Source organism: Aspergillus lucknowensis, assembly GCF_044049455.1.
Source record: "Aspergillus lucknowensis strain CBS 449.75 chromosome Unknown BJX67scaffold_53, whole genome shotgun sequence".
NCBI classification, from domain to species: domain Eukaryota; kingdom Fungi; phylum Ascomycota; class Eurotiomycetes; order Eurotiales; family Aspergillaceae; genus Aspergillus; species Aspergillus lucknowensis.
The window spans coordinates 177,580-203,624 of NW_027263597.1; the positions used below are offsets into that span (position 1 = coordinate 177,580).

Genomic DNA, 26,045 nt, shown 5'->3' on the forward strand with positions numbered 1-26,045 from the left:
CTAGAAGTCTTCTGGAGCTTTACTAGACTCTATATACCTAGTAAAATATATTATCTCTACCTCTTTTATATAGACTCCTTCTCTGCCAGCATGCCTGAACTAGTGGCGCGTGTAATAATTATACCAACTCTCTTGTATAGCAAGCTCTAGGAACTTGCCATATAATCTATAGGTAGGCTATAAAAACACCTAATTCTGCTTTATCCAGGCCTTTAGTACCAAGAATATTAGCTTAATAGGATTATAGTTAGGTAAATATGGTAGCAGGAAGTATATAACATGACCAGCAGCCTTAACTGCCTTAATAACACGCGGATTAATATATATAGAGATATTGTCAAGGATAATTACTATAGGACAACCCCTAGCAAGAAGATATGGTAATAAACCTTCCTAAAGCTATTCTAGGAACTCTATCTTATTAAAATAACCCTTTTATATATCTATACAAGGTAGCCAACCATCAAGCATTATTGCAGAATAGATACTCCATATATTGCCTTATTAGATATCTATAATATAGCAAGCCTTGTCTCTAATTAGTGTGTAGCTGTGGTATTACCATTTAGTCTTCTTGTTAAATATTAATTTGTCAAGGAAGACAAGGTCCTCTACTAAATATTGTTTAATAGCATTAAGATATAACTATCTAAGAGACTTGCTATAGTTCCTAGAGATCTGCTTTAATGCCTTTCTTGACCATTTATAGCACGTCAAGATATGTAATATCATGGAGCGGTTAATAATAATATCTTGCTTATAGTAAAGCCACCATACTAGCTCTACTTGTTGTCTCTATCTCTCTACTAAAAGGTATTTAAATAAAGCTTCTTTATCCGCATTGCTAAGCCTATAGGCCCTTCCCAATTACTAATATCAAGGCTTCTAGACGCTGCCATGAGCCAATAGGTTATGTTAAAGGCGCTATATAGAACGTGTAGATACCTTAACTTTATTAGCAATATCTTCATGTTTCCAACCTAGCTAAAGTAGTCAAAGTATTACAGCCTGTTTTGCTGGCTTCAAGCCTCGATTTAGCAACAGTAGTAGCTCGCGTGGTTCAACAGGCATTATAGGGGGGGGTATCAGGCCTATAAAACACGTGGTTAGTTGAATTCGAACCTCTCTACCATAATTTTACTAACATCGTCAATTTAGGTGAGATGAATAACCTCAATTTGATATAAAATAGGCAAGAAACGCGTCAAAATGCCCTGTTGAGAGGTTGGGGGGAGTTTGTTACATAGATGCGCGGATTTTGGTGGAGCGGTAAACACGATGGCCCCAATTTTTGCACACGGCAGATCAAAGTGGGTTGTCTAACCGGCCGCCGGCAGATCGTAAGGCCGAGCCTCTCCGCCTTTCTTGCAGCTCAGATTCACCAGATCAAAAAGCTCCAACCTTCACTAAGGCTCACCGGAAGTGCTTATCGACTCGCATCTAAACTGTCAGGGGCTCTTCAGAATGCTGCTTGCCCTCCGCGATTGGACTCATCCCCCAATCTGATCGAGCAGCGTCGCCTTCTTGGCAACACTCAGTCTCCGCAAACTTCACCAACACCTCCACGACCCTCCGCACCACTCTTCCTCTCCTGTTCCTCCTCAACCCCCATCAAAATGTCCGTCTGGAACCCAGACAACATCCGCGACGTTGCTGAATCCGTCGGCATCGTCAACCTCAACAACGAGGTAACCGAGAACCTCGCCCGAGACGTCGAATACCGCATCGCGCAAGTCCTCGAAGAAGCCCTGAAATTCATGCGCCACAGTCGCCGCACACTCCTCACGACGCAGGATATCGCGCTCGCGCTGCGCGTGCTCGACGTCGAGCCGCTGTACGGGTATGAGTCGACGCGGCCGTTGAAGTTCGGCGAGGCGAGCTTGGGACCTGGCCAGCCGCTGTTCTATGTTGAGGATGAGGAGGTGGATTTTGAGAAGTTGATTAATGCGCCCTTGCCGCGGGTGCCGAGGGAGATTAATTTCACTGGTATTTCCTGCTTTCCTGTTCCCCATTTTGTGATGGTGATGGTCATGGTCATGGTTGAGACGAAATGGGACTGATTTCTTGCGATAGCACACTGGCTTGCCGTTGAAGGCGTGCAACCGTCTATACCGCAGAACCCGACGGCGGCCGACTCCCGGAATCTCGAGTTGATGTCTAAGGGCCCGAATGCGAATGCCACGTTGGCGGCTATGAGCGGGAATGGGAACGTCGCTGTGAAGCCGCTGGTCAAGCACGTCCTGTCGAAAGAGCTGCAGCTGTACTTTGAGAAGGTCTGCAATGCGTTCCTGGACGAGTCGAGCGAGAAGTATCGGACGTCGGGATATGCGAGTTTACGAGAGGACCCGGGGCTACACCAGCTCGTGCCGTATTTCGTGCAGTTTATCTCCGAGAAGGTCACGCATGGGTTGAAGGATATCTTCGTCCTGACGCAGGTCATGCATATGGCTGAGGCTTTGGTGCAGAATAAGTCTCTATACGTGGATCCTTACGTATGTCCACCTTCTACCCGTTTAAAAACCATCCATTAACAACGTGTTAGATCGCCTCGCTCGTCCCCCCAATCCTCACCTGCCTCGTCGGCCGCCAACTCGGCGGCACCGCCGACCTCTCCGAGCAATTCGCTCTCCGCGACCTCTCCGCCTCCCTCCTCGGGCTCATCGCCACAAAATACTCCCACTCCTCACACACCCTCAAACCACGCCTCGCGCGCTCCTGCCTAAAAACCTTCCTCGACCCCTCCAAGCCCTTCGGCGCCCATTACGGCTCCATCATCGGCCTCCACGCCGTCGGCGGGTCCGAAGCCGTCCGCGTCCTCATAATCCCGAACCTCCCGACATACGGGAATCTGCTGAAAGACGGAATCGTGGAGGACAACTCCAGCCCCCGCCGACAGGAGGCAGAGCGCGTTCTCGTCGTTTTACTCGGCGTGCTCGCTTCGTTACGCGAGGGGAAGGCGCAGGCGCCGCTGACGAATGGGCATGGGGCTGGTTCGGTGACGGAGGAATTGAGGGAGAGGCTGACTGCGAGGATTGGCGGGTTTCTGGCAGAGAAGGTTGCGGAGGTTGGGGACGTGCAGCTTGTGCATGGGATTTTGCTGGATTAGACTTTCGTTCGTTTTGTAGGGAGTTGATGGGTTTGTTCGGGGGCAATAATGCCGTACCTTTGTTTTAGGGGGTTCGAATTAGTCAGACGGTTTTCTGGTGCTTCGTGGTTTGGCATGCCGTATCCTTGATATTAGGCTTCTTGGCTGGGGAAGTTTGAGAGAGACTGGCCGAGTTGCGCCTGGTCAATGTGCCCTGTGCAGAGCAATTATTTCGCTTATTAGAGCCACGCTCTCTGACGTCGTCACCTCCGTGCCTCCTCCATGTCTCTGATAGTGCGTATGCTGCTCACGTATGTCGAGTTTCTTGATATAGGCTACGGGACGGGGGCTCCTACGACGTCGGTGAGATTAGGACCTCAGTAGCACATATGGTAGAGCTCGCTGAAGCCCTCTCATCGTGTTTCTCCAAGAGGTGGTGAGTATAATAGCATCTGAGTTATCTACCGGCGGGACTTGATATATAGCATAATAGGCCTGGTATTGAACCTGCGGAAAGGACGCCAGGAAATAAGAGGGTTGTTTGTGATGTAGCGCTAATGATGAAGGAGGAGTCTGTCCTTCAAAGTATAGCATCATCGATCCAACACGAGTTCAGTTATGATTGAGATTTCTTTCCCGTTGACAACTCGGTAGAAGGCTGCAAACCACCACTCCACGGCTGTCTTAAGGGAATTCCGAAGTTTGAGAGATCCGCATGTCCCCACTAACCGTTGAGAAGACAAGATAGGGGGGTGGGCTTCCCCAGTGTCCCCACTACTCCAGCTTTTGCAGGTGAACAACTGAGACCCCGAGCATAAAAAGCGTCAAGATTACTCTCGAGTATTATTGAGAAGTCTCATATCAGCACCAAGATGCTCTTCCGCAGATCCTTGGCATACCTCGTGGCATTCTCTGCAACAGCGACTGCAGTATTCCCAGCACCCCATTCGTCCCATCACGGTTCCGGGGGTAGTGGGCCATTTCCAGCGGTAATTTCACCGAGTTGTACAACAGGTCTTGAATATGTGCAATGTGCTAAGAAATGACAGACCTACCTTACTGACCCATCCCTCCCGAGACATACGATATACATACCTGAATCCCCGGAATTACCACCATGGGTCTCTCTCCCTGTTCTGGTCTGGGCAGAGGGCGGTTGTGGAAACAACGGAACCAGCTTCGAGCCATTCCTGACAAACATTGCCTCGTATGGGTTTATCGTCCTCGCTCTTGGACCGCCCAATGGCACCGGTTACATCTTCCAAGACGCCATGGATGACGCAGTCACTTGGGTCCAAGAGAGGGCAGGAAAACTAGGTCGATATGAGAATGTCGACAGCAGCAGGATTGCAGCCGCTGGGCAGAGCTGCGGTGGTCTCTTAGCGTACACGCAGCGGCATAACGACGCTGTGAGCTTCCTGGGTATCTTCAACTCGGGCTTATTGGGGAACACCACCGACGCTCAAGAGAACCTTCCCAAGGGAATGATTATTGAAGAGCCTAGTGTCATTCATGAGGTGAAAAAGCCAGTCTTCTGGTGGTTAGGGGGTTCTGAGGATGTAGCGCAATCGGCTGTAAGTGTCTTCCTTATCTTGGTCCAAGACATGTACCGCTCTGGCTGCTAACAGTCGGATAAATAAAGGGCACGGCGGATTATCACAACCTAACGAGAGTGCCAAAGTGGATTGGCAATTACCCAGTAGGACACTCCGGGACGTATCAGGAACCGGACGGTGGCGAGTTTGGAGTTGCGGCGGTGAACTGGTTGCGGTGGGTTCTGAAGGGGGATAAACAGGCCTCTAAGTTCTTTAGATCTGGCGGGGCAGAGAGAGCCGGGTGGGTTGAGACGGAGAGCTGGGGACTCGAGAGACTGGATCTGTACTCTGAACAGGACATTGACTGAGCAGGAGGAAAAACGGTTGGTGTGCTACGTCATGAATCTGGGGATTGGAGTCGAGACCGCCTGCTATTTATGGCAAACTTTCGTGTGACAGCCATACCGTACTGTATTGCAGCTTACCATACACTCCCACAGCCATCCAGACCGACATCCCTGAACCATCATGAATTTCCTTCCCTGTCGCTGTTCTTCTCTTCTCTCTTCGATCCCGACTTGATCCGTGTCTTTACCTCTTCTCCTTAACCCTGCCTCTACCTGAGCCAGCCTGAGTCCGAATACCCCTGCAGAATCGCAGCCCAACCTGAACTTGTAACGGAGTAACGGCGCCCCACGCTTCGCCCTCTTTCTCGGCCCACAGAAAAAAAAGCTGTCGGCGACGGCAATAAAAAGGGAAAAGACTTCAAACGCCAACGCCAACGACCACCGCACCTTGCTTTGTGCACCCCACGTCTACCTGGTGTCTTTCCCTTCCCCTCTCGCACCTCCTCAGGGCTCTTGACCTAGTTTGAGGTATTCCCTTCGCTCGAATCTTCTCGTTCCTGCTCCTGTTTGAGAAGGCGCGCGAAATCTCAGCAGATGTCAACACCTGTGGCGTCTGTCTCTCTCGTGCACTTTTAAGCCCGAATTCTTCCTGCCTTCCATGAGCTCAAGGGACCTCCTGCGATTCCTGTCCAAGCCCGCGAAGTGAGTTGCCGCCATTCCATTGCTTTTTCATTCCCTTTCACCGAATTCAAGTTCTGGTTCCGCCTTCCACCAGGGTGAAGAGCACGCGACTGACTTTCTCAGGCCCAGATAACACCCATTACAACAACACCAAGTTCCTTCCCTTTTTCTTCTCCATTATCACCCCGAAATATTGAAGCAGATCCTCGTCTGCTAGACCCGATACTTTGAAAGGTATCGGAATCTTCAGCACGAGGCAACAACACATAGCCACCATTCCTTTTTCTCGAGGTTTCTTCCTCCTCTCCCTCTCCTTCCGCCCTCCCTAGCACCCCTCCGGGTTTTTCGTGATTTAATTCTAGGCTGAGAGCCATTCTTGTCCTCGATTCTTTCAGGGCCTTCTCTTCTCAGACGGGCATTTCCCCCCCGTTGTTCGTCTGAGTCGCAGATAGTGCTTCTAGGCTTCCTTGTCTCCGCCCACAAGCCGAATCGAGCCTCTGCACCAATCATCGAACCGTATTATATTCCGTGTGTTGAATAGTTGAGAACGCCGCCGCGCAAGCCAAGAGATGGTCAACATTGGGATCCCAAAGCATTACACGCAGTCGCCGTCTTCCTTCGCTGCGACCCCGTCCTTGACGATCAATCATGAGGCAACCCAGGATCTTGACTCCACAAATGCCTTTGAAGGTATGTTCTTGCGAAGCAAATCTTGATGGACGGCGAATCTGACTCTGTAGGTCCCGAAAAACTGCTGGAAGTCTGGTTCGCAGCGTCCCCAAAGGCTCTCGGCCTGTCCAACCCTCGCGGGTTGAAGGCCGTGTCGGAGGATGTGTGGAAGGACATGCTGGACATTGTCAACTGTCAGGTGCTCTCAATCGTCTCGTCCGACGATGTGGACGCCTATCTCCTTTCGGAGTCCAGCATGTTCGTCTGGCCGCACAAGTTGATCCTCAAAACTTGCGGCACCACTACTTTGCTGTCCGGCCTGCCCCGGATCCTTGAAATCGCCGCAATGTACGGTGGATTCCCAAAGTCTACTGCTCCTCCATCGCGGGGAATCACCATTGCAGCAGCTCCGTACCGAGTCTTTTACAGCCGCAAAAACTTCCTCTTCCCTGACCGTCAGCGCGGGCCTCACCGCAGCTGGAGAGACGAAGTCCGCTCCATGGACAAGCTGTTCCTGAATGGCAGTGCTTACATGATTGGCAAGATGAACGGCGAGCACTGGTATCTATACCTCACCGAGCCGAACACTCTGCTCACCCCTCCTGCCACTCCGACTGCGGACTCCGACGATGAAGGGACCGAGACCAAGTTCATCCAGCTTCCGGACCGCTCTGATCTGGGGGTAGGTGCGGATGAGTCTTCAGATGAGACACTTGAGGTGTTGATGACAGACTTGGACGAGGGGAACGCCAAGCAATTCTACCTGGAGCATGCTACCGGCGTTGCTGAGAAGCGCTACAGCAACTTTGATGCTCACAAAGAAGAGCTTGTTGACGTGTTCAGTAACGGCTCCGATCTTGAAGTCGATGATGTGTCGTCTACCCAGGGTAGCGGCATCTTACCTCCTGAACTCACCACCGAAGGCCACGCCCTTGGCACGGTCGTTACGGAGTCCTGCGGCCTGTCGGACGTGTATCCAAAGGACAAGTTTCCTGAATCGCGCATTGACTCCTATCTGTTCACGCCTTGCGGATTTTCCGCGAACGGCGTGATTCCCGCACCCAACGGTGCCCCTGGCACTCACTACTTCACCGTCCATGTCACACCCGAGCCTCACTGCTCGTATGCGTCGTTTGAGACGAACGTTCCGCACTCGCAGAACGGGCAGACCACCGCCGGCATTATCCAACAGGTGGTGAATATTTTCAAGCCTGGTCGTTTTACAGTGACGGTGTTCGAGACCAAGCCTGGAGTGGATGGCGACTGGGACAGCAACAAGGAGGCTCGGTACGTTGAACGTCAAGCCGTTCGCAGAATCACCAAGGGCGATAATGTGGAGGGATACAGACGTGTTGATCGGATCGTGCATGACCTCGATGGATATGACCTGGTGTTCCGTTACTACGAACGCCTGGACTGGAAGGGGGGGGCCCCGCGGCTCGGCGAAGAGCACTTCTGAGGTCATGTCGATTCCAGCAGATTGGTATTGGTAAATTGCCAGCCTATGATTTGTCAGGATTTATATTGGATGCGTTCGTTATTGTCTTTGTTTACTAGTCTTTCGTTGAGCTAGCGTGGATCCAGTTATTCGCTCCTTAATAGTGAATTTGCGACGAGAATCAATTCCGGTTTTCCTCATATCCAATTAAACTCCAATTCTTGTAGAGTCGAGAGGATCCTCTCCATGTGGGATTCTTTGTCGTGCTCCATCAATGTTTTAGCTGCACAAAAAGGGGATCCGCGGCCAACCAGCTGCGAGGCCGGAGCGGAAAATCTTGGTTCCATCTGTAATGGGATAACCAGAGCTCCGGTGGTTCAGACCAAGCAACGCCAACCACTGAATTATCAAACGTCGTCTCTTTCACACTTCTAACTCCTCTACCAGCCTGCAGCGCTCACTACAACTCTACTCTCACCTTCATTTGACCGCACCATCGCGTCGCCATTGATCCTAGTTCCAAAGCGACCCCAACAGTGTTGTATAACACAGGCATCTATATTCCTCGTCCCGACCGATCGCAATTCTAACCCAAGAACGAAATCACGGGCATCATCATCATGTCCTCCCCACCACCCCCTTCGAACCCGCTAAAACGCTCCTCGATCCCCTCCGCCTCACAGCAGCCAAACCCCAAACGCCCACGGGCGCATCCACTCCGCCAGACATCCTTCCCCATCGACCCGGACCTCCGCCCCTTCAGTGCAACGGCGACCAGCGACGCAGGGAGTGTGACGGGGAGTTTTACGGGGAGTCTCGGGGGCACGAGCGTCGATGGGGTGTTTAAGCGGAAGCGCGGGCGCAAGAGTAAAGCGGAGAAGGAGCGGGAGAGGGAGAGGGAGCGGGATAGTGAGGAGGTTGGGAGTATGAGTGCGAGTGTTAGGGCGAGTGCTGGGCCTTCTGGCGGAGGGTATATGGGTGGTGGTCCTGGTACTGGAGGAGGGACGGGGGCAAGGGACAATGGGGATGAAGTCGACGAGGATGATGATTTTGATGATGAAGGAGGGGAGTTATTGGGGAGGGAGGAGGGGGCAACAGCGACTGATACGGAGGCTGAGAAGAAGAATCTTGCGTGAGTGTCCTTTTTCCCCTTTTTTGACCCTTTCTCCCAGTGTTTGTGTCTTTTCTTGGAGAGAGATCGGGTCTGCTGTTGTCTGGGGCTTTCAGGCTAACAGATGGACTGGTTCCGGTTGGGGTAGATTACTGGTGGATGCGTTTAGTCCGTTGCAGTCAGAGCGATACGACCTTTTCAAACGAGCAAAGCTCAGAAAGGAGACATTGCGGCGGATCGTCAACCATGCACTGTCGCAATCGGTCCCTGCCAGTGTGGTGACCACCATTAACGGGTTTACGAAGGTCTTCGCGGGTGAAATCATTGAAAAGGCCCGATCGGTGCAGAAGGAGTGGGCAGAGGCGCATGACCAGGCGGCATTGGCAAGGCTTAAACAGGAAAACGCTGCCGCCGATGCGAATGGGAGTGCTTATAAAAAGAACAAGCCCCCGTCAGAAGTGAAACCAGAGGACTCAGAAGACTCAAATCCCAGCTCGTCCTCGAACCCAAAGGCAAAGTCAGCTGGAGGGCCAGAATCTGTGTCTCAGATTTCGGCTTCGGCGACTGGCGGAGAGTCGACGGCGGAGCTCCCACCAAACCCACACCGTGGACAGCTGCTCCCTTCCCATTTAAGAGAAGCGCTGCGCCGATATAAACGCGACGGTGAGGGGGGCGGTGTTGGGTTTTCGGGACTGAGTCTGGGGAATTTGGAGATGCGAGGGTCTGTCACATGGAGTGCAGGTGGCGTTGGAGGGCGACGACTCTTTCGATGAGGAAGAGCGATGAGAAAGAGAGCGTGATAAGAAATGATCCTGTCAGTAGCAATTTGCAGTTTGTTTCAGCTGGCCTCGGGCCAACACGAAGGCTTATCCGAAGCGAGAGGCCATTGAACCGCGATGCCGTGATTGTGGACAAGGTGGATGCGGTTGCCACTGGGCCGATATGCTGCCAAGACGCTAGGTGAGCCAATCCTCCCCTGCTGTTGGCCACTTGTCGACCTTTGGCTCGCTCGAACCCCCAGTTCTCTGCTTTTTTGTTCCTCCCATTCGAGAACCATCGCGCCATCTTCTCCTGCAATTGAGACACTGGTCGCCCAGACCCTGAGACTGGTTCCAAATTGGGCCCCGCCGGTCCACGGCTCCATCGAGGCCCCCCAGCGCCGTCCCTGAGCCGTCGCCCTATACCTCTGATCTCTGTGTGCGCCGTGACTGGCTCTCTCATTTCTTGTCGCCCCCCTGAGAGAGAAAGCCTTTCAATGGCTGACCATGAATCTAAGTTGTCGAGCATTCTGTGGACCGGGTTTGGGCAAATCCCTCCCCGATGTTCCATCCCAAGGACGGGGACTTTGTGACCTCGTTCTGCGGCATGGCCCGCTACCGAAGGGGAAAATAATGGTTCTGCCTTGTCCTCTGGTATAATCTGCGTTGTTCCCGACTGGAAATTCTCATTTTCCCTTTCGCTTCGCTGCTTCTTGTTTGCTGTCTCTGGAGTCGCAGTGGATAACACACTCTCTTGGCGTTCTCCATCTCGCGTCTAAACGTTGATCCATTATTCTCTTCGGTCTTTCTCTCTCGCCGTCCCTCTTTTTCCCCGATCCCGCTGCTTCTGCCTCGCCCCGTATCTTTCAGCCCCTTCCAGACAGGCTTAGCTGCTTTCTGCCTTTCCCTCCTGTTCGGGATTTTCCTTTCTTTTTACCCTTTTTCCCTTCCACTCTTTTCTCTCTCTTGCCGAGTGAACGTGCCCTTCTCCTTCGCGGCCCCTATTGTCTTACCTGTCCTCAGCGAGTGGCTCCAGCATTCCATGCAGTTGTGTAGCCAACTCTGTCTCGTTTTCTCCCCCCTTTCCACACTCTTTTAGTTTTGGCTTGGATCTGGCTTTGGTTTGCGTTTGTATGAGCTTGATTTCGGCTTGGTAGTTCTGGTGCAGGATGTCCCAGGCTTCCTATCTTTATACTCGAATCCGCGAGGTTCTCCCGTGGAGTGGCGGTGATCCGAACGTCAAGGGTGATCCTCGAAAGAGTGTCAAATGGATCGATGTATGTCTCCCTCATTAAGTTTGGACTCATTAAGTTTGGACTCCGAAGCTAAAGGCAGCAGGGCCTTCGCGGTATCGCCTCCTTCCTCGTCGTCCTCACCCATCTTGCGCGCGCCTGGGACTTTGAACTGTTCTCTCCTCGGGATTCTGAAGATGCCGCACCCAGGCTTCTGCAATTGCCCGTCTTCCGCATCCCGTGGCAGGGCCGGATCGGTGTCACAATCTTCGCCTTCTTGACCGGTTACGTATGCGCTTTGAAACCTATCAAGCTCCAGCGGAATGGAAACCGCATGGGTGCCTTTACTGCTGTCGCTAAGAGTGCCTTCCGCCGCCCTCCGCGTCTCATTCTGCCGGCGACGATTGCTCTGATTATATCCTGGGTAATGGCTCAGTGCCGAGCGTTTGTCGTTGCGAACCGATCTGATTGCTGGTGGTGCCGATATGCCGCTCCCGACCTCGAGGATTCATTCTGGAAGGAGGTGCTTCGGTTGTTTCAGAATTTCTTGTCCACATGGACTACTGGATACATGGCCTACGATGACCACCAGTGGGCGTTGCTGCCGTTGCTGATGACCTCCATGCTGGTCTATATCTTGACTTGCGCGACGATGTTTATGCGGTTCCGCTGGCGGCTGTTCGTCTATCTGATTATGTTCCTATACTTCCACCAAGACGCTGCCAAAAACACCGGTGCGCCCGCTAAATTTTGCACGTTTCCCGAGAGCTATGCTGACATCTTTGACTAGAAACTTTCCAAATGCAAGGTATCTACGGCATGTTCCTCAGCGACCTTTCCTACGAAGTCTCCTTCCAAGAATTCCTCGAGAAGTGGAAGTGGCCCCGCCGAGTTGTTGCCGCCCTCCTCGCCGCCGCTGGTCTTTTCATCGCTGGTTACCCAGGCAAGCACCCTGAATGGAGCACCTGGTCCAACGCCATGTACGAACTCGCACACTACATCTTCCCTCCTGAAGTCGACATCGGCAAACGGTACACTGCTATCGGCGTCGACCTCATCATCCTGGCCATCTACATCTCTCCTAGCGTGAAGGAGTTCCTCTCCAACCGCCTCCTCCTCTGGCTCGGTGCCCAGTCCTTCGCTGTTTATCTTGTCCACGGCACTCTTCTCCGCACGGTCCTCTGCTGGATGCTCTACGGTATCACGGGCGAACCCTTCGACCCTGAGAAGAAGCAAGAGGATTCAGACGAGCCCGTATGGATCCCCATTCGCCCGCCGTGGGTCGTCGCAATCAGTATCCCACTCTGGATTGCGCTTGTCTACTTCTGCGCCACGATGTGGACGAAGTACGTGGACCCGTTCTGTGCCCGGTTGACGCAGAAGATGGAGGATCGCATGTTCATTGAGGACGAGAAGCCTCCTGCCGCCCAGGGCGAGTCGCTACCCCTAACGTCGATGCCTATGCGGACGACATAGTTGCGACACAGCTGAAAGGCGTGAAACCCGCCGAGTGAATTCAAGCGCCACAGATTGTGGTTGTTATACATACTATACGATATCTCCACGATACATACATATTGCTATATTGCGCGCATCGTCGATATTAGATTATACATTACTTACCACTTTACTTACCTTACCTTCACTTCACTTACCACCCACTTTACATTCTCTGTTCGATATTAGGCTTGGAGACCCTTTTTTTAACGCTGGCTGTCCAGCATCCGTGCGTCTGTTGTTGATGGAGTGATATGGCGGGTCCATGAGCGACTGTGTCTGTTTTGGTTTCTGGCTGGAGTTGCAGCGCCACCGATGGCTTTTTCTTACTTTTTCCATTTTTCCTCTTTTCGACAATATTTTTCCTCCGACCTACCTCACGGTGATTATTGTTTATTAATGTACAAAAGGAACTGAGCGAGAACAATGAACATATGATTTAGACGTGTCTTCTGTTTGCTTATTCATTTTGGGCTGTCTTAGGCTAACTTTTCCAATAATTGCGGGCGTCCATCTCGACCGACTCCTCCTTCCGAACGAGATTTAGTGGAAGCAACTCCCAATTGCTCCTTCCAGCCAACACTGTCACTGCCACACTGCCTCAATTTGTCAGCCAGCCCGTGGCGCTTCCACAGCTGTGCTGTTCCTCGGTCAAAAATGGATGGCATAGCATGTGCCTTAACTGAGATGAACCTATGAACCTGGCGGAGCTGTCAGTTCGAATAGCCCTTAACGAGGAAGGGGTTGACCCTTTTTCGCGGAGCAGCGAATGCCAACAAGAGGGACGACTAAGCAACTACGTGGCTTCCAATTCCCCCCCTCTTCAGCGCTTGTTCGGGGTGGTTGATTTCTCGATCTCCTTGGGAATATGGAATAGGTCAATAAAACTCCTAAATGAACGAATGAACAACTCCTTGTTGGTAACACAGTTGAAAGTATCAGAGCCGTGATAATTGGTTGCTGCAACAGTACAAAACCTCCTCATATATCAGTAGGTTCATGTTGTTGAAGCAGGCGATGGCGCAGCAGGGGGACTGAGAACACGAAGAAGTGAGAGCAACAAGATGCTTATAACGGCGCGTTAGAGTGTTGCAGCATTATCGACGTTTGTGCCCTTGGTCCAGCAGGCCTTGGACGGTGTTGTCATCCATTTCCCACGGTTGGAGTGGCTTCAATAAAACGGCCTGGTATTTGAACCAGGGCTGTTCCATGGACCACAAGGTTGAGCGTCCCTGGCACGATCCTCGCCAACTTGATGCAGTGGGCTTGCTGACATGGTTGACAGTCAAGTCGATGATCATGGATTTGTTGTTGATCAGAGTGAACGAACCGGAGTCAACAGGAGGGCAGGTCAGTCCGATGAGGGCCTTCAGTCTCCATGGTCCCTGCCAGCAGGGTCAGGGCTCTGGAAGGGGTTGTCATAGTGTTGAAGAGGACCGGAAGATCGAATAGAAAGAACTCGCTTTCTTTCTCCAGGATGGAATAAAGAGAGGCAGGACAAGGAGATAGACTTTGCGAGGGGTTGTCTTCCCTATATGATATGTTGGTTTCCCTTAGGGTTGCATCTTGGAAACAGCAACGTCGGGGGAAACTATGGTATAGTCTTGAAGGACTCCCGCAACAGTGGCGAGCAAACAAGTGGTCATACAACCAAGGAGAGGTCATGGTGGTACCTATAGGGTTTGGGTTGTCGAAGCCGCCCTATCAAGATAAAATTCCGATTAGGCTAACTTCGACCAGTGCTTGTCCCCATTCGCGTGCTTTCCAGGTGAAATCATCCAGTCTAGCATATGAGGTAGAATCGTGTGCCTTCACGTCCCCGTGGGAACCTTTCAAAGTGCACCTCTCGTAGGCCAAGGGGCCAGTCCTTCTTCGCGTTGTAGTCAGGGTTCTTTGTCTGATCAAACTAGAGAAGCATCCTCATCCTTCCCTAAAGGGTTCTGCGCTCACGCTTTACGGCAATGTCGTTGGCATAGCTAGCTGTCGTTCGGAACTAAGCCTGAAGGTCGGTACAAGTGGTTCCTCGTCACGATTCGGATATTAGGGCTCGGTGTGGCGCTGGGTTTCCTGAGGAAGCAAAGGACAGAGCTGTTCCGACCAAGTTGCTTGCGATTTGCATTGATTATCAACACATTGAGGCGTCCAGGAGTGAGCAGATCGATCGAACTATCGATGACGATCAGAGCAGATCATATCGCTGAAGCCGTGTGTCGATCATTCAGCCCTATCTATCCAAATCGACATGCCGAGATGAGATATCCACCGTGTGAATGCCGATCAATATAAGACTCCTCGTTGTAGACAAGAGCTCGTTCATCAATCGTCGACGACCAATCCAGCACGAAACTCAAAGACCCTCGTACAACTCCCGTCAACCCTCCAACTCCTCGATTATCATTCCGGTCCCCCCTCTACCGGCATAACGGACGGTCCACACTCTGCTTTACCGGGATTACGGAGCAAATATCCCTTGGGCCTATCTCTCCATTTGCAGCTCGCGCATGAACGCTGCCAGTCGTTTGGAACACGTACAGCGGGCCGCAGACTTATTTAAACGTCCCAGAAACCAGTCCAGTCCTGACACTCTTCAAAGCCAACCGGGGACTTGCCGTTGGCCTCCCTCAGCTTATTAAGCATCAGGAAAAGGCTGCGGTTCAGGTCGCGCAGCACCAAGACAGGAGCATCGACCTTGTCCTGCCGCCTGAACGCAGCGTCCAGACGGCGTTCGAAGGTCTTTGTCTCCGTGAGGGCCGTCATACCAGCAGCAAGAGCCCGGAGGCGATCAATATTGGGGAAGCAGGAGGGGGAGGGCAGCAGACTGTCCCCAAACGAGTGCACTGCACGCACACGGCAGGCCCCGGGCGCTGCTTGCAAACCACGACCTCTCTAGACCCCGAAGGGCCTACTTCCCAGGTGCGCAAGGCGTACCTGATACAAGAACGCTTCTCTGCGTCAGTACTTGCGCTCCTCCAGCATACCAACGGTGTGTACTTACAGGGGGAGGGCGATCGGGCCGAGGCCTACAGTAATATCTGTTAGCTTCCCAAATGCATCCCAATGGTTAAACGAAAGATACTCGCCCCAGAGGTAACTAATAAACCGCCTAAAGGCAAAGGAAAGGGAGGAGGAGAGGACTGCATGATAGATGTCAGGACCCTGCTTCCAAACGCTCGGAATTCTACCTACGACGGGGGAGGAGGCGGCAACAGAAGGAGAAGGGTGGGAGGCTATATTGGAATTAGCAACGACCCCGTCTAAACACAGATACCGACAGTATATCAATAGTACTCCAACAGAATACTTACAGGCAGCTACTTCTCGGCCAGCTGAGCAAGCTTCTTCTCGCGGGCAGCGAGGCGGCACCAGATAATGGACGTTTAGGCATATTGCTATATCATTTGTCAACTCCACACGGCGTACATCCTGCGACGTCCCAGCGCCGCAAAACAACCGACTTACAGCAACGATTCGATGACCAATCGGGAGTTGTTTTGGCATTGACAGCACCGCTCTTTTGCAGATGTGTTTTTAGAATGTCCAACCAAGTCTTCTCAATGTCCGATAACTCGCCCATTCTCTGTTGCACTCTTGTCAAGTTGTTGTTTGCCGCTAATACGTGTGTGTGGTGAATAGTGCAGGTCGCACCGGTATTTGATGCCGTTTCTGTGAGCTGAGGAGGACGAGAACGCTCAGGATTTGGGATGTTGGCAAGGGTTGGTAGTCCCTCTGGCTCATTATGCTCCAGATCACATCCGTTATTACTGGCACACACAATGCACGATTGGTTTTTGGTTGTCTGATCCGAGTGTGTGTCCGAACGAACAACGGCTGGATGACACGATAACTTGAACCGATGTTGTACGCTGTGCCGAAGCTCGGGGCGGCAGGGAAGATTGATTGCTGGGCACTCCTTGCGCTCAAAATTAATGAGAGAAAGTCATTGGCGACCTGTCGATCTTGCTCACGTCTTGGAAGAGGCTTGTTAGTACATAATGGAGGAAGATGGCCGTCTTTCCAACTTCGGAAACAAGAGTGGTCGAATTGAAGTCACTCCGCGGACATGGTTTTGACCATTAGAGACGCTTCAAGCAATCTGCACCTCTCTTTGATGCTCTATCATGACGCCATAAACCATCGCGATTTGGAATTCATCGATGGAGATGAAAGAGGTTTAAGATTGAATTGGCACCAGCCTGTTGCTATCCCCCCCAACCTTATGGCAGGCAATAAAAGAACCTCACTAACAGGCTAGTTTGCCGTTAAGAGGCCTGTATAGAGCTAGAATTGGCTTCGCACCCTCTTTAAACTTGGCAATGTATTGCTGGAGTCTGTTGTGTTTTTTCTCTTGTTTTTGATTCCTTCATGATATAATCAAGCCAGCAAGCATTCAAGCAAATAGCAACCTGCTTAACATGGTTAGTATCCGCACCAAAATTAAGAGATAATTGTCTGGTATAAGAGAGTATCTCACGGTCCTCATCATCCAGGAAGGGAAGGTTGACATCGAGGCCCTGTCCAATTCCACCTTTAGTCGTGAAGGCAAGTGCGAAGAACCTAAATGCAAGCAAGAAGCCTGTTACTGTTACAATGACCAGGTCGAAGATACAAGAGACTTTGGCTCTCTAATACCGAAAATCTGTTGCAGCTTCCGCGCCGACATAGTCAACCGCCTGGTCGAGAATTCCCCTTGAAAACAAGTCGAGGTCCCTGAACTTGGTGCCCGAATAATCAACGTAGCGGTCAAGACTGGTCCACTTCAGGTTGATAAGTAAGGTCTTGTATTGTGACTAAAGGGCTGAGTCTCGCTCCCCGGCACCGAATGGTGTAGAGATGTTCAACTTTGGGTATGGGTACAGGACTCGCTGTGTGCCATGTCGTCGCCATAATTTGAGGGAGCCGCTTGTTCTTGTGTCTTTTGAGCTCTAGAGTATTTTCGTAAATCTTAATAATAGCCACTTCAAGCTGAATGTATCAGGAGCAGGATGCAACGGATCTAAGGCGTTTATTATCGGAGTCAGGGTATCGATTATTTGGCCGTTGGCAGGATATATGTCCCGAGAGTTTATCACGACAAGTCCGGGGGCCTCTGCAGTTGCATCATATGCAATACGATCGATTGGCCCGGACGAGAGCTAAATCACGGACTGAGGTTCAGACATCGCGAGAAGAGGTCGAGACTGGTACTGCTTGTACAAGAGGAGGAATGGTGAGATGCGCTCTCCCGATATGCAGTGGCTATAGGCTGGTTTTCCCCCAAGGTATGTTGGTTTCGGGTATTTCGATATATATCAAGCGTGGCTTTGTACAGATCGACACCGGGAGTATATGCCCTAACACCAACCGCACCTGTCCAGGTGCGATAACTGTCTGGTAGGGTAAACAAGGTAAGGCGGGTAGATTCAGAGTCTCAGTGAACAAGAGGTGCATTGTCCAGCAAAACACTCAACTTTGCTTCGGACGGCATCGATCTCTCAGACCTTTCGATAATTCCCGGAAAATAGGACATCGTAAGGGTAGCTCTGGAATGCTAGTAAAGATATTAGTCAAGCTATTGATGGATGATAAGTAAATAGAATTACCTGGATGAGACTTCTGTGGCGGTTTATTGGGAAGGTCAAGGACAATAGCCCTGGAGACCATTCCATCTTTCCTTGCTCGGTCATGGTGAAATTTTGTCCGTTTCGTTCAAAGCCTATCAAAGAACTTCAAAATGCGGAAACGATATCGCGGACCAGGGAAGACGGTGTACAATCGGTAAGTTCGGTAGTTGGCTGTCTTCCTGACTCCTCATCGAAGTTTGTTGTATCGTCCAAGCTTGCGACGCCGTACTTCGGCACGTCGTCCTGTTGGACTGTAATGATGCTCCTGGCCAGCCCCTTTATGGCCGAGTCAAGCTGGTACCATTGGTGAATGACGTCTGCGGAGCATGGAACTTTAGGATCCCTCCCACTTCGTATGTTTGGTTCGTATCATGTATCTTTGTTGGCATCACTGCGGGAATCTTGGGAAGAACTGTTCCAGGTTTCATCCTCAGCTCATGGGCGGACAGGTCTCGATTGAACAAGCCTGTGAGAGTCTCATGAGCAAATCGGGGCATCTTGATCGTCAAGAACTTGGTCAAAAAGTTGTATGTGAGTTTGGCGGACTTCAGGGGTCGATTGAGATCGGACGCAAGGAACTCGAGCATGCGAAATATATTCCGCGACACACGTTCTCGATGGATATGAGGTTTCCACCGCGACAGGCAGTCTCGAGAAACGGACTTGTGGTACCAGGCATACGCTAAAAAGACTTTGGCAAGCTCTTCCATGCCGTCAGCGGCGTGATGGATGATATGATTCAGGGGCCCCTTTCCCGGTTCACGGACAAACGGATGCATTAAAACAGCGTTGTTCCGAAACTTTCATTGCAAAGCGTTAGTATATGCCCAGCAGGTATTCCTCTAAGGCTATGACGGTCTTGGTTGCGAGCACAGCGGTAGACCTATAATTCCAACTTCTTGTCTTGCCATAGAAACAGATCGACCACCTCCGGACTGAGACAGAGAACATGCGCGGGGTCGTCTTGCTTTGCAAGGAAGGGGTTATATGATGGACCCTTGGCGTGCTTCTCCACGAGTTGATTGGTATCTGGTGATAAGACAAACGGGATTGGTATAAATGCTCACGTGCCCTGCTTTCGGCATTCCATGGGGATTGTTGCGGTTAGGGCTAGCCGAGCCGTCGATTTCCCGAGACGAAGCCGTGGCAGCCTGTTTTCACCAGGGAGATTCGGAAGGAAAAATAGTGAGATGTGCCGATGATGTTGCTTTTTGCTCTGCAGTATACTCCTCGCGTCTGCGTCACCGTGTTTTGCGATTCATTTATTGCTCCCATATCTGTCCTCTCTCGGAAGAGTCCGTTCGTTGCATGACTTGGGGAAAATCGTGTGCCGTCCGACTTTACCTTCGCTTCGGATTGACGAGAAACTTTATGCTGTATCGTTCATGTGCAGCTCCCCCCAAGGGTCTGGGTTTGCGGAAGTTGTACGCTGAGCTGTTGCACCTCTCGCTCCGGGGCGCATTTTCGCGGGGAGATCTGCTTATGTTTTCATGTCTATTGGGTTAGAATACCCCATCCTGGAGGGCGATGCGCTCTAATTGTCTAACTCATAGCAGGGCATGGCTCCTTCTTGATCATTTTGTTGTCGTTTGGCATGAATGAGATACCCGTCTATAAACTGGTCGCTTTTCCTCAGGAGAAGGCGCAGGATATCGGAATTTTACCGTTTCACTGAAAAAGATCAATCCTCTCAGCAAGGGACTGAAGGGTAAGTCGTAGCGGATATTCTCTGGTGGACACAGAAACTGCTATGGCCGCGTCTTTGCGGCGGATACCACGTTCTGCGTGCAACAGGTTTATGGTTGTGCTAGGCGACGCAGGATCCCCATATCCCGCCGTCCTTTCGGGCTGGGATGTTATGAGCTGCAGGCGGGACTTGGGCGTCCTTCCGGCTCCGCTTAAGTTTCCCAGGTGTTCTCACGGGCATGCCTTCTCGGGCATCGACGGTCCCACCCTGGCATAGCAGAACAGTAATTTTGATGGGTCTGGAGAGGAGATTATGCACGGAACTGGTTCAGCGTTTGCGTGCGTTGCCGGAGTTGAATAACCTGCTGGTATCATTCGCATTCTCTGTGGGGAGTATGAAATTCATTCGAAGCACCGGGTAGTTGCAGAAGTTGAGTTGGATACACCGGAAAAGGGGGGTGAGACGGTATTTAAGCTACGGGGACTGGTGGGATATTGCTGACGGTATTCACAGCGGGCTGCGAGGAATATGGATGTCTGAGCAAAGTGAAGTATCGACTATCATACGCCGTTAAATATATGCCATGGCCACCAAACTGAGGGCTTAAATGGTAGATGGAATACGTCTGTGTAGGTGAATATCTGCTGGCAATGCATTGAATATCCAAAACAAAAAAAAAAAAGTCAAGCTTTCCATTCTACGGGAAGATGCCCCAAGTGTTTTTCAAAATGTGAATATTGGAGTGGGAGATAGTCTTTGGACATCTTGATCCCATTGAATATATAGGTATCTTCACGCTATCTATTAACCATGCTTTTCCATTCTTCCTGCTCCTCTTTGATTTCCAAACTTATATATAGCCGTTCCACCCCCGTCTCCCTCCCTAATCTCTTCTTCTCCTTCCAACTCCCGGCATTCAACCCCGCCGATTCTCCTGCACGCTCAAGATTCGTTATACTAAAGGATCCAAATAATGGCTAACATCCAAAGTCCAGGACGAGAGTAACGGACTTCTACAACGACTCCCGTCCACTGTGTTTTAGCCCTAACTGTTCAAGCACCAAGACAGACACCTCTCATCAGCTCTAGAACAGGTATCTTATTCTCATGTTCTTCATCACTATCCTACACCGACTTGCTGCTTTAATATTACAATGGGCGAGTGCACATTCAAGTTATGTTTAAGCTGCGAAGGCCGTTCATTGCTGACATGAGTGCCCCAATCCAATTGCTGGTGCCTTGCCAGAAGAGGAGGACACCACTCAAAGGGTATGAGATTGTCATTCCACGTAACTACAGGCAAGCCATGACTCATGAGATCCCAGCAACAGGAGTTTTGGTACCAGGCTACGCAGACCGAAGTCAACACACTTGAGGCGGTCTCGCTTGCGAGCAAGCAGAGGGGCAGCAGATTCTACTAGTATCCAAGCAAGTGGGGTTTTGGAAATTACGCGCAACGAACATAACGTCATTCAACAGTCCACGCAGGATGAATTACTTGGAGAATTCCGACAGCGAGACTTAAAGCAGGTCTTGGGCAAAAACACGCGGACACATAGTTCCCCCGCAAGACAGCCCTGGGCAGATTCCAGGGACAGTTTTTCTCAAAGAAATACTCACACTTATCACAAACCAGTGCTTCCAGTGCACACAGCTTCGCAACTTCTGCGACCTAGTGCAGGCCCCATTCGAGACGGAAATCGAATCGTGGCCCTGCGAAAAAGCCCCGACGAGTAGAAGTCGGAGCGGAGGGAGATCATGGTCAGCATTAGGGTTAGGGCAGTAAGAACAATTCAAGTCCTTGCGATACCCGCAGCGAGCAGCGCAATCCTCGCAGGAAGCAGACTACACGACGTCGAAGAGTCGTAACTAGACTTGAAACGCGTGGCCAAGTGTACGGTGACTATCGCGCGTGCCGGTACTCGATATGTCGCTGGTATTGGTTGCACACATGTATGTATGCTAACTGCGCAGCAGATGCCCTCTAACATCGAAGTGCGCGTTCCTCCGCCGCCCAGTTGGGCAAATGCTCCGCCTCCTCCCCCGCGCCGCCGCAGCCGCCCGCCCAAGCGGGTTATGTGTTTCGAGAGAGCGTGCCACCGCTGCTGTTTCGCGGGCGTGCGCTGCTCCCTCGTCTTGACGGGGGAACCCCCGTGTGACCGGTGCCGCTCTCAGCTCCGCGGGGCTCCGGGCCGCGGGCATCGTAAGTGTTCTCCTTTCTCGTTTGCGCTGCCTGCAGGTGTGAACTTGGAACCTGCCTTTTTTGATGTGAAACTTTGACACGGTCAAATCACGTTATACAACACAAGTCGCCACCACGGATCTTTGTGTTTTGCTCTTCTCAGTTCTCCTGGTGTTGTCCACCGTCTTTCCATTTTCCATTTTCATTTTGATACTCGACGTGAGGCTGATCCCACACACTATGGCTCTTAGTTACTCTGCCACAACAGTCACGCCAGCTTTGACAACAACTCCTAGGTTTCCAGTTCTGCGAATTACGTCCGGGAAGTGCAATGCTCCGATCGGTGAGCTCTGGTCACACTCCACCTAATTGTCAAAGCTCAAGGCTGACACAGCCCCTAGCCATTCTGTCCCTCCTCAGTCTCAGATTGAGGGACAGAGGTCGCTATCTTCCACCGATGAGCCGTTTCCACCAATTCGTCGGGCCCGACCTTGCCTTGCGCTTATTGTCATTTCTTTGATGTGTAGGCGCCGGTGACTCTGTCAGTGTAGTTGAAGCTGCATGATCTGTAGAAGGTGACGTTGACGAAGCTAGAACGAATGAGGACTGTCGGTCCAGCCCATGGGAGACAGATTGGTCCGGCATTGGTAAAGTCGACTCGTCCGATATGAACCAGGCTGGTTGATCCGGCACAGACGGCTGACTTTGTACTCTAAGTAATTGACGCATCTGGCGCTCCACCTCCGGGTCGGTATCTCGCTTCCGGTATCCTGCTCGGTTGAGACGCAGTAAAGCGTCGCCAGGCAAAATGAATTCTTCCCAGTTCTTCCGCCCCGCGGGGAGAATGTTGGGATCCGCGCCCAGGTCAAGAAGCAGATCCATGATGGAAAGCATGCCAGACTTTGCGGCGTAGTAGAGCGCAGTCCTCCTTCCAGAGTTCATGCCATTGATGTCGTGTCCCAATTTGAACAGAAGTTTAATCATGGGGACGTTGCCCATGGTAACAGCCTGGCGAAGGCTTGTGACGGCCCGGCAACAGCGCGACTTGCTGAACGCTAAGTCGCCGGTGGCTTTATGGGAATGGCTTGTCAGCCGGCGATCCAGCCATTCTTCTGCAGTGAGGCCGCTTTCGTCGACTAGGGTCTGAGGCTCTGCAATGACGGATTTGTTGAGCAGGATACGGACGGTGGCTAGATTTCGGCTGTGGATGGCCAAATGAAGAACGGACCAGCCGTGGTTGTCCTGCTGAGAGGCAGTGGATCGTATACGGTCGTCTTGTAAGAGGCACTGGACGACATGGGAGTGCCCCATGAAGGCGGCGTGGTGTAGTGCAGTCCAGCCGTGGCATGTTGACTTGAGCGGGTCTGCTCTCTGTTGGAGGAGCAAGCTCACGATGGGAACATGCCCTCCATTTGCAGCGCAGTGCAATGGTGACGTACCGTAAGAGCTGACAGCATTGGGGTTGGCACCAGCGTTTAGCAACAGACGCACTACCTCTAGATGGCCCTCCTCTGCTGCCCAATGTATCGCGGACCAACCATCGCGATCACGATGGTTCGGATCCTCACCACATTTGAGAAGCAATCGTACAGAGAGAAGGTTGCCAGAGGCTGCCGCTTCTTTCAAAGGCATTGTCTGCTGCGTATTTTGGGTATCAGATATGCTGGGACGGTGTTTAACAAGCATTTCGACAGTCGGAGACCACCCCAGACTGGCTGCCCAAGCGAGGGCAGACTTTCCATCCACGGTGAGTGAGTTGACACTGGGGTCCATGAATAACATCCTCGTAGTGATGCCTTCTTGCCCAGCAGCCACAGCCCAGAGAAAAGGAGAAAATCCAGAGTTGTCAATGATATGTAGATCCCCACCGTGCTTGACCAATACTTCCATGCAATCAATGAAGCCCCTCTCCGTAGCGTAATGCAGGGGTGTTTGGCCATGTTTGTCCCTAAAATTTGCACTTACGCCGCTCTGAACCAAGGACTCAACCAAGCCCAGATCACCGGCCTGCACCGCGTGATGAAGCTTCGTCATCCCCAAGTAGTCTTTGTCCTCTAGGGCGAGCACTGTTACCCGTGCACTGATGTCCTCTTCGCGGTGCCCCACGTTGCCATCTGCAGCCTCAGCGTCTTCGTCTTGGAAATCTAGGTCCTCGTCATCCAGTAGGCTGTACATGGATGCACGTTTAATTCCAAAAGCCCCGGCTGGCCCATCATCTTCTAACGGTTGGTCGCTATCGATGCTCTCCGCGTTCTCGTTATCGTCGCTGGGAAGCTTTTGTAGTGTAAGCAGAGCGATTTCCTTCATATGACCGGCGACGTGTGACTGGAGAGCGTCACTCGTGAAGATAGCACTGGATTCGACCTTTTCCGGGGGTTGGAAATCATCGCCAAATGGGCACTCCAGTATCTTATCGAGGACTGGCCTGCGTGCGGCGTTGCTGAGGGTCCCGGCGTGCGCTTCAGGCACGCCGTGCTCCTTGATGGAGTGCTCCTGGTACTGGATCTCTTGGTCAAATATGATTGGATCGTGAGAAGGGGCCCTGCACTCCCATGTATGCCCGTGAGCAGTCTGCATGTGGCTGGCCCAGGCTTTCGACGTTTCGAATGTGAGCGGACCAGTGCCATACCCGTGGTGATCTCCGACCAGGCAATGTGGGAAAACACAAATAAAAGGCTCCAGGTCTGCGATGACATGATTCCTGGCGCATATTAGCCTCATGTTCGCATTAAACAGTACGAAATATCTGCTTACTGCCACATCAATGACCTTGCAGTGTTATTGAACTCAACTATGACGCCACAGTATGGACACTGTTGCGTCGGCGGTATGAGAGGGAACGACAACTTGTTGTTCACGAGAACAGATTTAGCCCGGGGAACCTCAGTTGTGGACTTAGCGTAGAAGGCCGCAACGGCAGTTTGTCGAGCAGTAGTCGCATTCGTTGCTGGCGCTGGCGAAGGGGCCAGCATTTTGTTGGTCATCGCCGCTTTTGGGAGCGGGTTCGACGCAAACCTTATAGCCGGCGCACTCTCCGTCGCTCTGGGCAGTTGCGGAACGGTTGGTGTCAATTTCGGGTTCTTAATGCTCAGATCAATGCGTCTTCGGTGGGAATGCTGATAATAGAGCCGTCGCAGGCGCAGCGCGTTGGCTTCGACCAATGCTGAGCGGAGAGTCTCGGGCGCCTCCGGGAATCGGAACTCAATATAGCATTTAGTATAGAGGCGCAACTCATCTATGGCCTTATTAGCCTCTTCGTCGTCTCTGTACCTTTCGATCTTGCGAGCCCGGTTGGCTTTAGCGGACTTTCGAACGGCGTTGGATAGACGGAAGAGCCGTGTCACTGTTCCACCGATTGTCTCGGTGATCTTCAAAATGTTCGATTCCGCTGGATAGATATCGCTCTCTGAATCGCTTGTGTCGTCGTCGGTTCTCCCTGTCACTCTCGAAATGCCATGTGCTGAAATTCGTTGTCTCTTCCTGCTCGAGATTTGTGGCGGTCGGTCGTCGATTGGCTTCACTGTTGTCGAGACTCCCATTAGCCTTGATCTTCAATCCATCCGAATGTGGTACGGAAAGTACGCACAAGACAGTAAGGTATCGTAAATAATATCCAGGAGCTGGTGTATGATATCCGCGGCCACGGGACTGAATCGGAGTCTGTAGTCCAGCGAGACGTTGGGCGGGCCGTAAACATCCATGTTTGATGTCCACAGAAGAAAGCGTGCCAGCTGGTCGTCCATGATAGTAGGGTCTGGCACGACTTCCGGCATGGCCACGTACTTGTGGAAAAGATACTGGCATTGCGTCGCATGCTCTGCGATGGTTGGAGTAAGATTATCCTGGAGGAAGACATCTTCCATAGGCTCGTCTCCCGCACGCTCGAGACCTTCCATGGTGAGAGGGCGCGGTGCGGGTGGTCGTGAGACCTTCTCAGTGCGGGAGAGATCCAGGAAGCCGATCCTGGTCTCGGCATGGAAAGAACGTTCCGCAGGTCCTGGATAAGCAAACCGCGACTGAGGCTATGAGAGCGTCGCAGAAACTTGAAAGTGTCAGATTATGTGAAAGGAGCATGTGTCTTGGGTTACGCGACAAAAGCCGCTCGCTATCAGCGGCTCGGCTGTGTGAAAGTACCTTGCCAGATCAACAGGCTCGACTTGATTGGCCTGCAGGGGAAGTCAACCCAGGGCACATGAGGGTGATTGTGACACACTGGGCATTAG

General features: G+C 51.7%; 6 protein-coding genes across 6 annotated transcripts; 5 read left to right on the plus strand and 1 right to left on the minus strand.

The window, feature by feature from the left end:
• Positions 1-1,616: 1,616 nt before the first annotated feature.
• Positions 1,617-3,106, plus strand: BJX67DRAFT_384824 (TATA-binding protein-associated factor TAF6; the record flags this gene model as incomplete). The annotated part of the gene is made up of 3 exons (XM_071033731.1): positions 1,617-1,986; positions 2,074-2,492; positions 2,543-3,106. 3 exons carry the CDS (start codon positions 1,617-1,619, stop codon positions 3,104-3,106), a joined length of 1,353 nt encoding a protein of 450 aa, XP_070882332.1.
• Positions 3,107-3,957: 851 nt separating this feature from the next.
• BJX67DRAFT_390679 (alpha/beta hydrolase family protein) lies at positions 3,958-5,002 on the plus strand (the record flags this gene model as incomplete). The annotated part of the gene is made up of 3 exons (XM_071034666.1): positions 3,958-4,074; positions 4,135-4,659; positions 4,728-5,002. 3 exons carry the CDS (start codon positions 3,958-3,960, stop codon positions 4,986-4,988), a joined length of 903 nt encoding a protein of 300 aa, XP_070882333.1. The 3' UTR covers positions 4,989-5,002.
• Positions 5,003-6,120: 1,118 nt separating this feature from the next.
• BJX67DRAFT_263907 (adenosylmethionine decarboxylase SPE2) lies at positions 6,121-7,889 on the plus strand. Its single transcript, XM_071026396.1, has 2 exons — positions 6,121-6,338; positions 6,389-7,889. The coding sequence occupies exons 1-2, from the start codon at positions 6,218-6,220 to the stop codon at positions 7,774-7,776; spliced, it is 1,509 nt and encodes a 502-aa protein (XP_070882334.1). The 5' UTR covers positions 6,121-6,217; the 3' UTR covers positions 7,777-7,889.
• A 394-nt stretch (positions 7,890-8,283) lies between these two features.
• On the plus strand, positions 8,284-10,374 carry BJX67DRAFT_263970 (transcription initiation factor TFIID subunit 11 family protein). Its single transcript, XM_071026398.1, has 3 exons — positions 8,284-8,887; positions 9,015-9,826; positions 10,143-10,374. Exons 1-2 carry the CDS (start codon positions 8,376-8,378, stop codon positions 9,637-9,639), a joined length of 1,137 nt encoding a protein of 378 aa, XP_070882335.1. The 5' UTR covers positions 8,284-8,375; the 3' UTR covers positions 9,640-9,826; positions 10,143-10,374.
• A 139-nt stretch (positions 10,375-10,513) lies between these two features.
• BJX67DRAFT_263911 (acyltransferase family protein) lies at positions 10,514-12,690 on the plus strand. The gene is made up of 3 exons (XM_071026397.1): positions 10,514-10,901; positions 10,963-11,590; positions 11,647-12,690. The coding sequence occupies exons 1-3, from the start codon at positions 10,794-10,796 to the stop codon at positions 12,330-12,332; spliced, it is 1,422 nt and encodes a 473-aa protein (XP_070882336.1). The 5' UTR covers positions 10,514-10,793; the 3' UTR covers positions 12,333-12,690.
• Positions 12,691-22,266: 9,576 nt separating this feature from the next.
• BJX67DRAFT_374682 (ankyrin repeat domain-containing protein) lies at positions 22,267-25,718 on the minus strand (the record flags this gene model as incomplete). Its single annotated transcript, XM_071031586.1, has 4 exons — positions 22,267-23,109; positions 23,896-24,523; positions 24,577-25,258; positions 25,409-25,718. The coding sequence occupies 4 exons, from the start codon at positions 25,716-25,718 to the stop codon at positions 22,267-22,269; spliced, it is 2,463 nt and encodes an 820-aa protein (XP_070882337.1).
• Between the last annotated feature and the right edge of the window lie 327 nt (positions 25,719-26,045).

Excerpts from the sequence above, each read along its gene's own strand:
- BJX67DRAFT_263907 (XM_071026396.1), top strand. The coding sequence starts at position 6,218 with ATGGTCAACATTGGGATCCCAAAGCATTACACGCAGTCGCCGTCTTCC. Across the intron at positions 6,339-6,388 it reads CTCCACAAATGCCTTTGAAG|GTCCCGAAAAACTGCTGGAA; the intron begins GTATGTTCTTGC and ends CTGACTCTGTAG.
- BJX67DRAFT_263970 (XM_071026398.1), top strand. The coding sequence starts at position 8,376 with ATGTCCTCCCCACCACCCCCTTCGAACCCGCTAAAACGCTCCTCGATC. Across the intron at positions 8,888-9,014 it reads GCTGAGAAGAAGAATCTTGC|ATTACTGGTGGATGCGTTTA; the intron begins GTGAGTGTCCTT and ends CGGTTGGGGTAG.
- BJX67DRAFT_263911 (XM_071026397.1), top strand. The coding sequence starts at position 10,794 with ATGTCCCAGGCTTCCTATCTTTATACTCGAATCCGCGAGGTTCTCCCG. Across the intron at positions 10,902-10,962 it reads AGAGTGTCAAATGGATCGAT|GGCCTTCGCGGTATCGCCTC; the intron begins GTATGTCTCCCT and ends TAAAGGCAGCAG. Across the intron at positions 11,591-11,646 it reads AGACGCTGCCAAAAACACCG|AAACTTTCCAAATGCAAGGT; the intron begins GTGCGCCCGCTA and ends ATCTTTGACTAG.